We start from the raw sequence: 12,874 nt of genomic DNA, 5'->3' as shown, positions 1-12,874 counted from the left end.
GATTTTGAAATTTGTCTGATCAATATTATAATCCACCTTGAATCTTCATGTGTCTTCGGACGTTTTTCACGTGTATCCCCTCCTCTTATCATTGTTAAACAGATTATTCGCTATTTCCATCTGCAATTTATTGCAGGACTCAGGTTAGCCTTTCTCGTCTCTCATTCTTACTGCCAAGTGCATATTCTCCTGCAACACTTACTCCTATTCTTTCCCTTACAACTGCGTTCCAATCCGTAATGGCCATTAGACAGTCATTTGCCCTTACATACTGAAGTCCCCGATAACTTTCCTCATAAACTTTCTCTACCTCGTCATCTTCTGCTTGCGACGCATGCATGTGTAGCGGGACTGTTATGTTTGCTGTCGAATCTAACAAAAACAGCCCTACCACTAAACTGTTCCCTGTAGCTCACTATCTGTTCTAATTCCCTATTCATAACGAATCCTAATCACATTACATTATTTTGTGCTGCGGTTGATACTACCCAAAGTTCGTATCACCAGATATCGTTATCTTCTTTCCATTTCACTTCGTTGACCCCAGCTACACTTCTGGCCATTAAAATTGCTACACCACCAAAATGACGCGCTACAGACGCGAAATTTAACAGACAGGAAGAAGATGCTGTGATATGCAAATGATTAGCTTTTCAGAGCATTCACACAAGGCTGGCGCCGGTGGCAACACCTACAACGTGATGACATGAGGAAAGTTTCCAACCGATTTCTCATACACACACAGCAGTTGACCGGAGTTGCCTGGCGAAACGTTGTTGTGATGCCTCGTGTAAGGAGGAGAAATGCGTACCATCACGTTTCCGACTTTGATAAAGGTCGGATTGTAGCCTATCACGATTGCGGTTTATCGTATCACGACACTGCTGCTCGTGTTGGTCAATATCCAATTACTGTTAGCAGAATATGGAATCGGTGGGTTCAGGAGGATAATACAGAACGCCGTGCTGGATCCCAACGGTTTCGTATCTCTAGCAGTCGAGATGACAGGCATCTTATCCGCATGGCTGTAACGGATCGTGCAGCCACGTCTCGATCCCTGAGTCAACAGATGGGGACGATTGCAAGACAACAACCACCTGCACGAACAGTTCGACGACGTTTGCTGCAGCATGGACTATCAGCTCGGAGAATATGGCTGCGGTTACTCTTGACGCTGCATCACAGACCGGAGCGCCTGCGCTGGTGTATTTAACGACGAAAATGGGTTCACGAATGGCAAAAAGTCATTTTTTTCGGATGAATCCAGGTTATGTTTACAGCATCATGATGGTCACATCCGTGTTTGGTGACATCGCGGTGAACGCACATTGGAAGCGCGTATTTGTCATCGCCATACTGGCGTATCACCCGGCGTGATCGTATGGGGTGCCATTGGTTACACGTCTCGATCACCTCTTGTTCACATTGACGGCACTTTGAAAGGTGGCTCTACCCTTCATTGGATCCCTGCGAAACCCTACATTTCAGCAGGATAGTGCACGACAGCATGTTGTCCTGTGCGGACCTTTCTGACAAAGAAAATGTTCGACTGCTGACTGACCAGCACATTCTCCAGGTCTCTCACAACTTGAAAACGTGTGGCCAATGGTGGCCGAGCAACTGGCTCGTCACAAAACGCCAGTCACTACTGTTGATGAACTGTAGTATTGTGTTGAAGCTGCATTGGCAGCTGTAGCTGTACACGCTATCCAAGCTCTGTTTGGCTCAATGCCCAGGCGTATCAAGGCCGTTATTACGGCCAGAGGTGGTTGTCCTGGGCACTGATTTCTCAGGATCTATGCACCCAAATCGCGTGAAATTGTAATCACATGTCAGTTCTAGTATAATAAATTTGTCCAATGAATACCCGTTTATCATCTGCATTTCTTCTTGGTGTAGCGATTTTAATGACCAGTAGTGTACTTTTACGTGTTAATTTTCATTAAAAACGGAAGTTTCTCGAAACATATGCTTTGCGAAAGCAATGTGACATGCATCTGTGGGTGTAGTTTGGTAATTGAAGACAATAAAGTTAGAAGTTCTTTCCCGAATGACAAAATTTAATACATTAATAAAGTTACTTAGCCCCTAATTCTATTTAACAACTGATTTTAGACATCATACATGTCTATAGACTTGCTGAATTTCAGATTTTTTACGTGATACTTGTAGGAAATTGTGACTGTAAAGCGATAATTATCTATAGTGGCTACCTCCCGACAGTGTCGCAGCTTTGGACATTAAACATCTGATGTCAGCTACTTTAAATCAGATCGTACTTTAAATCTGGCTGTAGTATTGCGTAACTCGCCGTCCCCTCCCCCTTCAGACTGTCTGTGGTTTTTCGCTCCTCCTCTGGAAACGAGAGGCCAGCATCAGAAGCTCCCTCCGGAGCTATGACAGCCGGCAGCGGATGTCACCCCCTCGCTATTAAAACCGGCCAGTCAGCCGCGGGGCGCATGCGCGACGCACCGCGGTGCATGCCGGGAGCCGGAGGCGCGCGGGCCCAAGCGTGGCTGCGACGCCTCCTGCCCCAGTGTGTCTTCGCGCCCCGCTCTGCACAGACGCTCGCAGCTGCGACGCTGCAGCGGCCTACCTGCTAGGCGCGAACGCGTGACATGCCGATTGGAGCCCACCCGCGCAACGCAACTCCCTCGCTCTGCCGGTACGACGAGTCGTAACCCCAGTTCCCGAACAGGTCAAACTCTCAGTGGGACTGTTCCTCAGGTGCACGCACGAGACTTTTTCCCTGCCTGGGCATACACACGCGGACAAATACAGTTTACTTGTAATACTTGTATGGGCTTGCGAAAGTGTCTTCTTCGTGAGTCGGGGAATGTCAGACAACTAATACTTTCTCAAATGTGATTAACATTAGAAGCACTCCCTACGCTACGAGATAGCCGTTCAGTTGCTTTGACAGACATGGAATACAGTGGTCTCCGATTTGTTACGCTGATAATTGCGACAATCTTTAGCTGTCAAGGTAAGCTCTCCGTCCAGTACATCAGCCAACTTATACACTGACATACATTATTACGTCTGGCTTCTTGAGAAACTGTGAAAAAAATGTTTCTTACATAGTCTTTATTTATGTTGAAACTACAAACAAAGGAGGTCACCCCTCTTCTCCGTTAGACCAATTTTCGAGACTGGCTCACTAAATTTCAACGTAAACCGTCCTATGGAAACATAGCACCGCCAATTTCTCCATTACGTAGAAATTTAACCAATATCAAAATGTTTAAACTGGTACCTACGTGTAACACGGTAATAGTGTCACTTTTATACCCATTGAACAATTAAACGTTTGCAACCCATTCTCATATATTACACAACACCCTTACCATGTTGCATATCTTCAACGGAACATAGCGGTGGCAACGTAATTACACAATAAAAATCGATGTTTTTCATTACTGCATTGGTAATCCTTACATTGGTTTACGTTAAATGGTAAAGAACACTATTTCAAACGAAGAGATTATTTTTTTTATTTGTGAATTAGTTTTACCTAATTATCCATTAATACATATTAAAAATTAATATCGTTAAGTGCGCTAGCGCATATTTCCCATGCAAATGTTTGTTTTATTTATTTACAGCTTCTAGCCTAACTTAATGTTTCATTTGCTCATAAATAATGTGTGATACTTAATTATAGTTTTTAACACGGACTCAGTAGATGTATCTCATTTTTAGAGTATTTACGATAAGAATACCCAGCTGTATCTGAAGAATATTCATATTTCGTCAACTAAGCACACATGAAATTTCCTAATATGCATAGTTGATGGCTTTTCGAAGTTGGATATATGAGTTCACATGAACTTCAATATTTTACAAACATTTTGTTTAAAATTATTCTCTCATGTCTATTTAGAGTTCATCAGCTATAAGGACGCTCTATAATTGGCGAAAAAGTGTTGTATGAAATTATTTTTTCTCTTATACTAGATGTGCTCACCTGTCACATGAGGTTACCCGTGTATCATAAAGATTGCCATCGTTGTTAGCACCACAAATTTCGTTCTTGGGAACCAAACACCTGTGAGGTGCTGGACAGATACCAGCTTTCGAACTACCAGTGGTATCTTACGGACTGCGCAAAAGTTTAAAAAGTTCTCAACATTTTCCTGTTTGTGCCGCAGTTCTTACTTTTCAGTGTCGAATTTCGTGTAAGTTTCTAAAAAAGTTGACGAATATATTTCAAACTTCCCGGATATCTGAAATAAGTCAAATGCATAAACATTTTAATTTATGAGATGTGATGCAGACATTTTTTATCCAGAATAATACTGGTATATGTACAGTTACCAGTGACATCACATACACGTCACGCAGATAGGCCCCGCTACAGAATGGTGACGGCACTGGATTCATACTCGTTAGTGGTTCAAATCCTCGTCTGATCATGACGATTTCTGTTTTCACAGGTTTGTTTGTTGTTCCGTTCACAGTGACACAGCGGATTAGTTTTCCTTACTTGTCGAGTATGAGCCTGAGCTCTAATGACCCCGACATTGACAGTATGTTAGGATACTGTATCTCGACTTTCATCTTCATACAAAGCTCCATTTTCGGAAACCTGAGTCGATTCCCAAACGTGTGTTTCATGCGCCCCTATGTGGCGCAGCACTGTATTCTCGTCAAATGCAGATTTTCTGCGGCTTTCCTAAGGTGAAATTCGGGATGATCCTTTTGAGAAGGATACGGTAGTTTTCCATCCCAATATTTTATATAAACTACCGTTAACTCTATACATAACGACCTCGAGATCTATCCTACGTTAAATTCTACATCCCTTCCCATTTGCATGCCAGATTCGGAAAAAAAGTGTAACCATGAGATATTGGCAGCATCGTCTTACATCAATACGAACACTGTAGAAGATTGAGGAAATTAACCACATCTGCCTTTGTACTTCTGACACTCAAGCAGAGAATGGCATTAGCGGAAAACGACAGTCCTAGCAATTACAGCTGCAGCGTTCGTCTATGAAAAACTAATTAATTACTGCAGTTAGAATTATAAATCATGTTGGGAATTACTTGTGTTAGTTGCAGGTCGGTGTTTGGTACCAAAATCTGCTTCAGAAACTTTTGAGCTATAATTTTAAATGAGAATTATTATTATTTTTGTTTACATTTTATCTAACCGCTGGAATTGATGATAACGTAGTTTAGAGGTTACTGACGCAGATCGCTTATCTATTTTTGACATCCGCAACTGGATTGGACCACTGGCTTCATTCCTGCGGAACGATACTGTGGAAACGTGGTAACTTAAATGAAAATGTTTTTGAGTCAATGGTTTAGACAGCTGGTATCAATAAGAACTCAACTGTTTAAATGTGTTATTTCGTTCCGTAAATTAAAGACGTAATCAGCTATCATCGGTTGTGAGCAGATGTTGAAAATCCTGCACGAAATAACAATTATCTTCAAGGAGTACTGCTATTAACATCACGTAGGATGATGTCATGGAAATGTATGCAGGTGTATTATTCTGAGTTCTATTGTCTGAAATACTGTTACTTTGTAACTTCAATGGGATAAACCGTATGTAGTCTTACATGTAGTTTGTGTTTTCCTATGTAACTAGGTGCCTGAGTTAGGGTCAAATCAAATTCAAATTTAAATCTGAAGTATTTCTGTTCACGAAGCCAGAATTCTCTAAATACAGTGAGAGTTATGGATGTATAATTTTGCAATATTTCTCTCAGTCATATCAGAAGATGCTAATTTTGATTTCTGAACACAGTCTCTAACAAAGGCGAATTTGGTTTTCATTTATTTGATTTATCTGGTCATTCGGAAAACGTGACCATGGAGAGTCACCAGAGAAACCTGACACGAAAAATTTAAAAATCATAAATTAAGAATATAAAAATTACGAAAAGAAATAAAAATACAACAGCAAATACAGCAAAAATGAGTTACACTGCAAGCCACTAATTTGCCACGAGAAACATCAAAGCATAACAATGGGAGGGCGGCAACTTCAGTTTTAAAAGACGAGAGTTCATCATTAAAATTTTGCAGTTCTGCTGGAAGTCTATTGTAATGTGTAGAATAGCACGCACCTACCTGTCCGTAGGTTACGAAAGTGTTGTCCAGACGGGGACTGCTTTTCCTCTAGTGTTCACTGAGTGAATTGTGAAGTTCCTTTCAAGTGACCCCACATTATTAACCACAAATTACGCAAGGGAGTATCGGTGCAGGGATGGCTACGTTAGAATTCCAAGACCCGGAACAATGGTCTGAATGACATTCGCGAAGTGACACGGCATATCGTTCCGACTGTCCCTTTATGAGATTAGATTATATTCTGCGACACCACAGATTTGCCCTCGGTAGCCGTAAGTGTTTTGCCATTTTTAATATTCGTGTTGTAACCTTTCTTTCAAGACATTGTCCATTTCGTTCAACGGACCTACCAACTCATTCGGGTCTGTGATGGTAGTGCAGCAAACTTCCAAAGTTGTTATTTCTTCCCCCAGCTCCTAAATTGATTTTAGAAATTTCTCCTTGGTGCCTTCACCGAAATTCTAGATATACAATTGAGTATATGTGACATAGGTTACAATTTTATGTCAGATTGTTCTCGAAGACTCCCTCGTATTCAAAATCTTCCACTATTAGAAGTGCAGCATGACATATGAGATGTAGACAGCTTTCTGCTCCGTGTATTCTGCTCCTGGTAACTCACCATGTAGTGCTGTTTTATATCCTTCCTGTTCATTAGACTCCTCAATCTTCGCCTCTCACGCAACTACCTTATATATCTACGAGTGAGAGTCAAAAAGATTTTTTTTTCTACTGTTCTCTTCAAACCGTGCAGCCTTTTATTATGTTGAAAGCTGTTTACCCATATTTCTGAATGTTACAGTTATTTTGTTCTGAATTAGTTCATTGTGAGAGATATGAAGGACAAGTGAACGCAACGCCTTATCTACCACAGACACTTTCGACAGCTACGTAGTCCCACATCTGTTACGCAACTTCTTAATCTCTCCTTCGCCTCTCCACCCATGCGTCGTGTGAAGCTGTACTGCTTTAAAGTACATCGCTCCCAGTACGAGCAGTGCTTCTTCTGTAATGGTCTAAACTTCTCCGTGAAATTGAACTAGAAATTTAATTGGCAGGCCGCTGTGGCCGAGCTGTTCTAGGCGCTTCAGTCCGGAACCGCATTGCTGTTACGGTCACAGGTTCGAATCCTGCCTCGGTCATGGATGTGTGTGATGTTCTTAGGTTAGTTAGGTTTAAGTAGTTCTAAGTCTAGGGGACTGATGATCTCAGATGTCCCATAGTGCTTAGAGCTATTTTTTAGAAATGTAATTTGTTGCTTGTGTCTATCTGTTGATGCATTTGATTCTTCTTATTGTAGTTATGGTAAGGAATCACTTCCTTTCAGAGGCGATTTAGTTCGGCGAAACGGCTCGTGTTTTGTCGTCCTCTGTAAATAGGCTCTTCCGTTCTGAAACATTCTATTACCATAATTAATTTTTTTTTAATTTTAGGACTTTGTATTCAAGGAAGTTACAGAATTCCATTTTCTGACAGCAATCGACGATTTTTCGTTCGTCATCCCACTGTCAATAGGATATTCCGTCTCGTACATGAATATGCTTACACATCTTGTGTATCTCTATCAGTTTAGTAAAGACCTGACATATGTTTGGAAGTATTCTAATTATGGAAAATGTTCGAAAGCCCACATAAAAACATCTGTGTTATTAAATATCAAAATATCCACATGCGCAGTACCGTGTTTTACTGGGCTGTTATATGATATTTTGTACACATAGCTAAATGGCGTTAGTAACTGAAATTTATCTTGTTACGGGGCTATTCCGCACTAAAAACCAGGGGAAAGCATTTAGTGTTGAATCAAGAGGACGTGTATTTTGGGTGATGGTAAAATGTAATTCTGAATGCTACGACATTGGTCTCAGGTACTTACCTGACTCACCTTACCTTGAACACTTTCATAAACATCTCGATACAGTTCCCTTTCTACCAAAGAGTAGACAGTACCACATTTACTAAAATGTCTCACATTTGGCAAGTTTTTCTGTAATTTCCATCGCAGCCGGTATGCATGATAAAGTCATAAATAGTTTCTATCGAGATATACAGCAATAACGGGAATATATACTAGATTTCTTATTAAAATCTAGGTTGTGATATGAGACAGATGAATACAGATTTCGGCCGTTGGGGCTTGTCTTCAACATAATCAGGTTGTTTGCAGTATCATGTCATTTTCTTCGCCGTGTAGGTTATTAATGTTGAGGCGATGTAGTTGATGCGTCTGTAACCAAGCCGAAAATATGTGAAGATCACTAAAAGCCAAACCCGTAACCACTTTATGACACTGCATTAGTCATATACCATCGATCTTACAGAGAGCGGTTTGTGGGGTGCGGAAAAAAGTCATATATGAACATTTAACGCACGTTGCGTGAAGCTCAACGAAATGAAACATTAATAAATGCTTTTGTATTACTGTATTAATTCTAATTATAAAATAACCTAACAGCTACCTTCCAGTAGCCTGAAAGGAAGAGCCCAACAAAATGTTCTTTAATTCCTTTTTAAACTTCACCATATTGCCTACATGACGTTTGACGTGATCTGGCAGACTGATACGTAATTGACTCCTTTCTGTTAATCCCTTTAAGTCTATGTAGAGGTTGGGTTTGGCCCTAGTGCCACGTTTCTAGCGTGCGACATGAAATGGAATGAACACGTAATGTCGGTTGTACGGAAGGAGAGTGGCATAGCCGAAGGAATGTTGCCTCGTACTTCTGAACAACGCAGGCACTGTAGTACCGATTTATCTACCGACACCAGCCAAGCGACTTTCAGTTGACATGTCTCCCCTCTGCGGAAATATGCGTAATGGATGCTCGTCCCAGGTTCACGCCAGGCGTGCATTTTCGTTGTGATTCCATTATACAGCTGATGGTGGTCCATGTTCGCAACTGCGAATACATTTCGTGGTTCTACAAAGAAGACTGATTACAGAACCCTTCTACGAGTCATTCAAGAGTACTGCTTGGGTGTTTGGATCCTCACCAGCTCCGATTAAAGGAAGGCGTGAAAGCAATGTAGAGGCGTGGTAGTAGAAATTTTAGAGATGAGTTCGATCAACTCGCGAGTGAAATACACAAGATTCAAATAGGAGTCCCTGGAATTCTTTTCGCGAAACTGTGTTGAGAAACTTTTTAAAAGAGATCGCAGTCGCCGCTGACTGTAAGAATGATTTACTTTCATTTTCATCATTTATTTTCACTATTGCAACATAGGCCTTGAGGCGTTTATCAAGTGGTACATTGTAAAATACTGAGCTGTAACAACTGTCAAACTTTAAAAATCTTCTGACTTGTACACACTTTGTCATCCTATCTGAGCCTTTTATCATCCATAACGTTAATTTCAACAAACCACTATTCTTTTAAAATGCTTAAAGACACGCCGATGACATGTCTACATGTCAGAAGATGTTTAAAGATTGATATATGCTAAAATACAGTCTTTTGCAGTACACCACTTGATATACGGCCTTAGGCCGAACATACAATAGTAAAAATAAGTAATTTATACAATCAGTGGCAACTGTGATGTCTTTTAAAAATTTTGACTTGACTGTGAACCTAATCAAAGAGATGTTTATGAATGTTGAGAATGTTCAGAGTGACGACTACTGCGACGGACTGCAGAGAGATCGTACAGTCGTTACCAACACGCCGTACAAAAGCAAGAAAGATAAAAGAAATCGCGGCCCAAACGGAAATATAGAGGCAGTCGTTTTTTCCTCGTTGCATCTGCGAGTTCAAGAGAATGTTTACGATCCACAGCTGTACGAAATAATTTCGAAATTAATTCTCTCACTGCAACTTTCTTCGTGTGAGCTGCATTAAGTACTGGATTAGTACCCAAAAGGAACATATGAAGATTTTTGCCGGTCAGGACTCGAGGCCGAATATGCCGCTTATCACGAACGGTCTCCTCAATGACTTCGGCTATCTGTGCACACTGCGTAGACCGGCAGAGACATCCATATACACATTATCTATATCCGTATTTCGTAGTCCTGGAAATTCATCACCTAATGCTCGCTGCGGGGACAATGAGGCAACGAGGAATCGAGACCATTGTAAGGGAAAGCGTAGACCTTTCGTTGCGCCCCGTATAGTGCCTTGCGGAATATAAGTAGTGCTATATTCGTAGCAACAGTGACTGTAGTAAATAGCCTGTCATACAGGCAAAATGTCTCCGATAACAGCTGATGTTTACGAACTTCTGGTTGGGATATTCTCACCGAAAAGTGTTTTATTAAGCTCATATTACGCAGTTTACTTAGTGGAATGAAGAGCGCCGCTTATGTCGCAGTATCATTTTCTGTTTCACACTGTGCCAGAGTTGCTTCACTACAAGGTATCTCTTCGGACTGCGTAGCATTTCATGCTATTTTGTAATCCAATACATAATGTGTGTCTACGTATCAGAAGATGTGTAACGGTTGACATGTGCTAAAATACAGTCTTTTGCAGTACACGACCTTCTCGAGCTTAGTTCAATGAGCCGTGACGTAACTATTTAAAAACGATTGTTACAAAAATTACTACGGGTTAAATATTTATGGCAGAAGCTGCTGGTAACTTTTATCTCACTGACTGGTGCGATGTCCAAAACGTAGATGATGTATGCTTGTATTTGACAGAGTTTGTGGATATAATCAACAGTGATACAGATTCAGATACCAAATTCTGCCATCTAGGATGAAATTATATGCGGTTGCGGAACAGAGTTAAACAGGAGGGTCAACAGCCTCCTGTTTTTTTTTCACATTTGCTTCGATTCAGCTATTTGCGAAAGCAGTTATGCTAAGAAAAGATAATACACATAATACACATTTCATTTGATGACATTTTCTTACCTCCAAATAACCTCAGATAATAGCTGAATGAACAGTTTAAAAATATTATCTGACTAAACAAAAATATATTGTCATCAAAGTTAGATCAAAGATGGTAATCGATACGAAAATGGTATAGTAGATACTTATTTTGTTAGAGAGAAAGGAGTACACAGTCTTACAAAACTTAGTCGAAGACATCCGTGTTGTCTCCCACTGTTAAAATGTTTCTCTTATAATGTGTAAGATCTCAATTTCGTAATTTGGCTATTTTTATGTAGGACACTGCGACGAACGAAATTTTGACAGTGTTATGCTGCAGAATGCCCAGAGGGTAACACTGCTCTTTTGTATATCTTATTTGGAACATGAATAGAAAGATATGGATTACAAACTTTGTTCTAGCAGGTATGTGGAAAGAATAACCTTACGAAGAAAGCTATATTGGAAACATGCATTACATGCTGTGGAAGTATGGTAGTGAAAATTGAGTACTCAGCAAAGAAGAAAAATACGCAAACGCACATAAAATAGCAGAAATGAGGTTCCTAAGTTGTACGAGTAGGTAAACCTTGCGAGAACATGACTAAATATACAGAGGAGTTCTGAAGGAAGTGTGTGATAACACAAGATCGACGATATAAAGTCAGTTCGTAGTAAAAATATTTCTGTCACTGATAAATCAGATACATGTTCAGCATTTAACAATCATTTCCTGAGCATTGCTGGTGAATGAAATAAAAATTTAGCTTCTACAGGGAGTCATACAACTAGCTTGGCAAATGCCTTTCCGAGATGATGTCTGAAATACTCCTCTGTGGTATAGACAAGGGGGAGATTCAGTCAATAATAAAATCACTGAAGACTAAGGACTCTCATGGTTATGATGGAATGCCTAGCAAATATTAAAGTACTGTGCTACACATGTTAGCCATTTATTTAGCCATATTTGTAATTTTTCCCGAACGATTAAAGTACTCATTAGTGAAGCCGCTTTATAAAAAGGGGAACGGGATAATGTAGACAGTTTTAGACGTATTTCTATGCCATCAGTGTTTGCGAAAGTTATTAAAAAGGCTGTGTACGTAAGGACAATTGATAATTTTATATCACACTATTTCTGGTCAAATGTACAGTTCGGCTTTAGAAGTCGCTTAACAGCTGTAAATGCTATATTCTCTTTTCTCTGTGAGGTCCTGGATGGGTTAAACAAATGGTTTCGAACGCTAGTCATATTATTTGATTTACTTAAGGCGTTTGAGTGTGTTAATCACAAAATATTGATTCAGAAGTTGGACCATTACATAATACGGGTAGTAGCTCATAATTGGTTCACCTCTTACTTTAGCAACAGACAGCAAAATATCATTATTCACAATGTTGAGAATGACTGTGATGTGGGGTCTGAGTAGGGTACAGTCAAGTGGGGGGTGCTCCAGGGATCAGTGTTGGGGCCACTCCTGATTCTTATTTCTATAAATGATATGCCCTGTAATATTACAGGTAACTCAAAAATATTTCTGTTTGCTGATGACACTGGCTTGGTAGTAAAGGATGTCATGTGCAACATTGCCTCGGTTTCGAATAGTGCAGCCATGACCTAACCTCTTGGCTTGAGGAAAATAAACTAATGTCAAATCGTAGTAAGACTCAGTTTATACAGTTTCTAACACATAGTTAAGTAAAACCTAACATTTTAATTTCACAAAATGGGCCTATGATTAGTGACACTGAAACGTTCAAATTTCTAGGTGTTCAGATAGATAGTAAGCTGTCGTGGAAAGCCATCGTTCAGGATCTTGTTCGAAGACTTAATGCTGCCATTTTTACTATTGAACGGTATCTGAAGTGAGTGATCGTTGGACACGAAAATTAGTCGACTTCGCTTATTTTCATTCGTTTATGTCGTATGGTATTATATTTTGGGGTAACTCTTTCCATTATAAAA

At 40.2% G+C, this 12,874-nt stretch overlaps 1 protein-coding gene across 1 annotated transcript in view; it reads left to right on the top strand.

Moving 5' to 3' along the window:
- Window positions 1-2,565: 2,565 nt before the first annotated feature.
- LOC124620069 overlaps window positions 2,566-12,874 on the top strand; it is a 717,768-nt gene continuing 707,459 nt past the window's right edge. The window contains exon 1 of the mRNA XM_047146736.1: window positions 2,566-2,986. Within this exon, the coding sequence (XP_047002692.1) occupies window positions 2,926-2,986 (61 nt within the window). The 5' untranslated portion in view covers window positions 2,566-2,925. The remainder of the gene's footprint in view (window positions 2,987-12,874) is intronic.

This window comes from Schistocerca americana, chromosome 6, assembly GCF_021461395.2.
Source record: "Schistocerca americana isolate TAMUIC-IGC-003095 chromosome 6, iqSchAmer2.1, whole genome shotgun sequence".
In the NCBI taxonomy this organism is placed as follows: Eukaryota; Metazoa; Arthropoda; class Insecta; order Orthoptera; family Acrididae; genus Schistocerca; species Schistocerca americana.
This window is presented reverse-complemented; position numbering and strand designations above follow the sequence as displayed.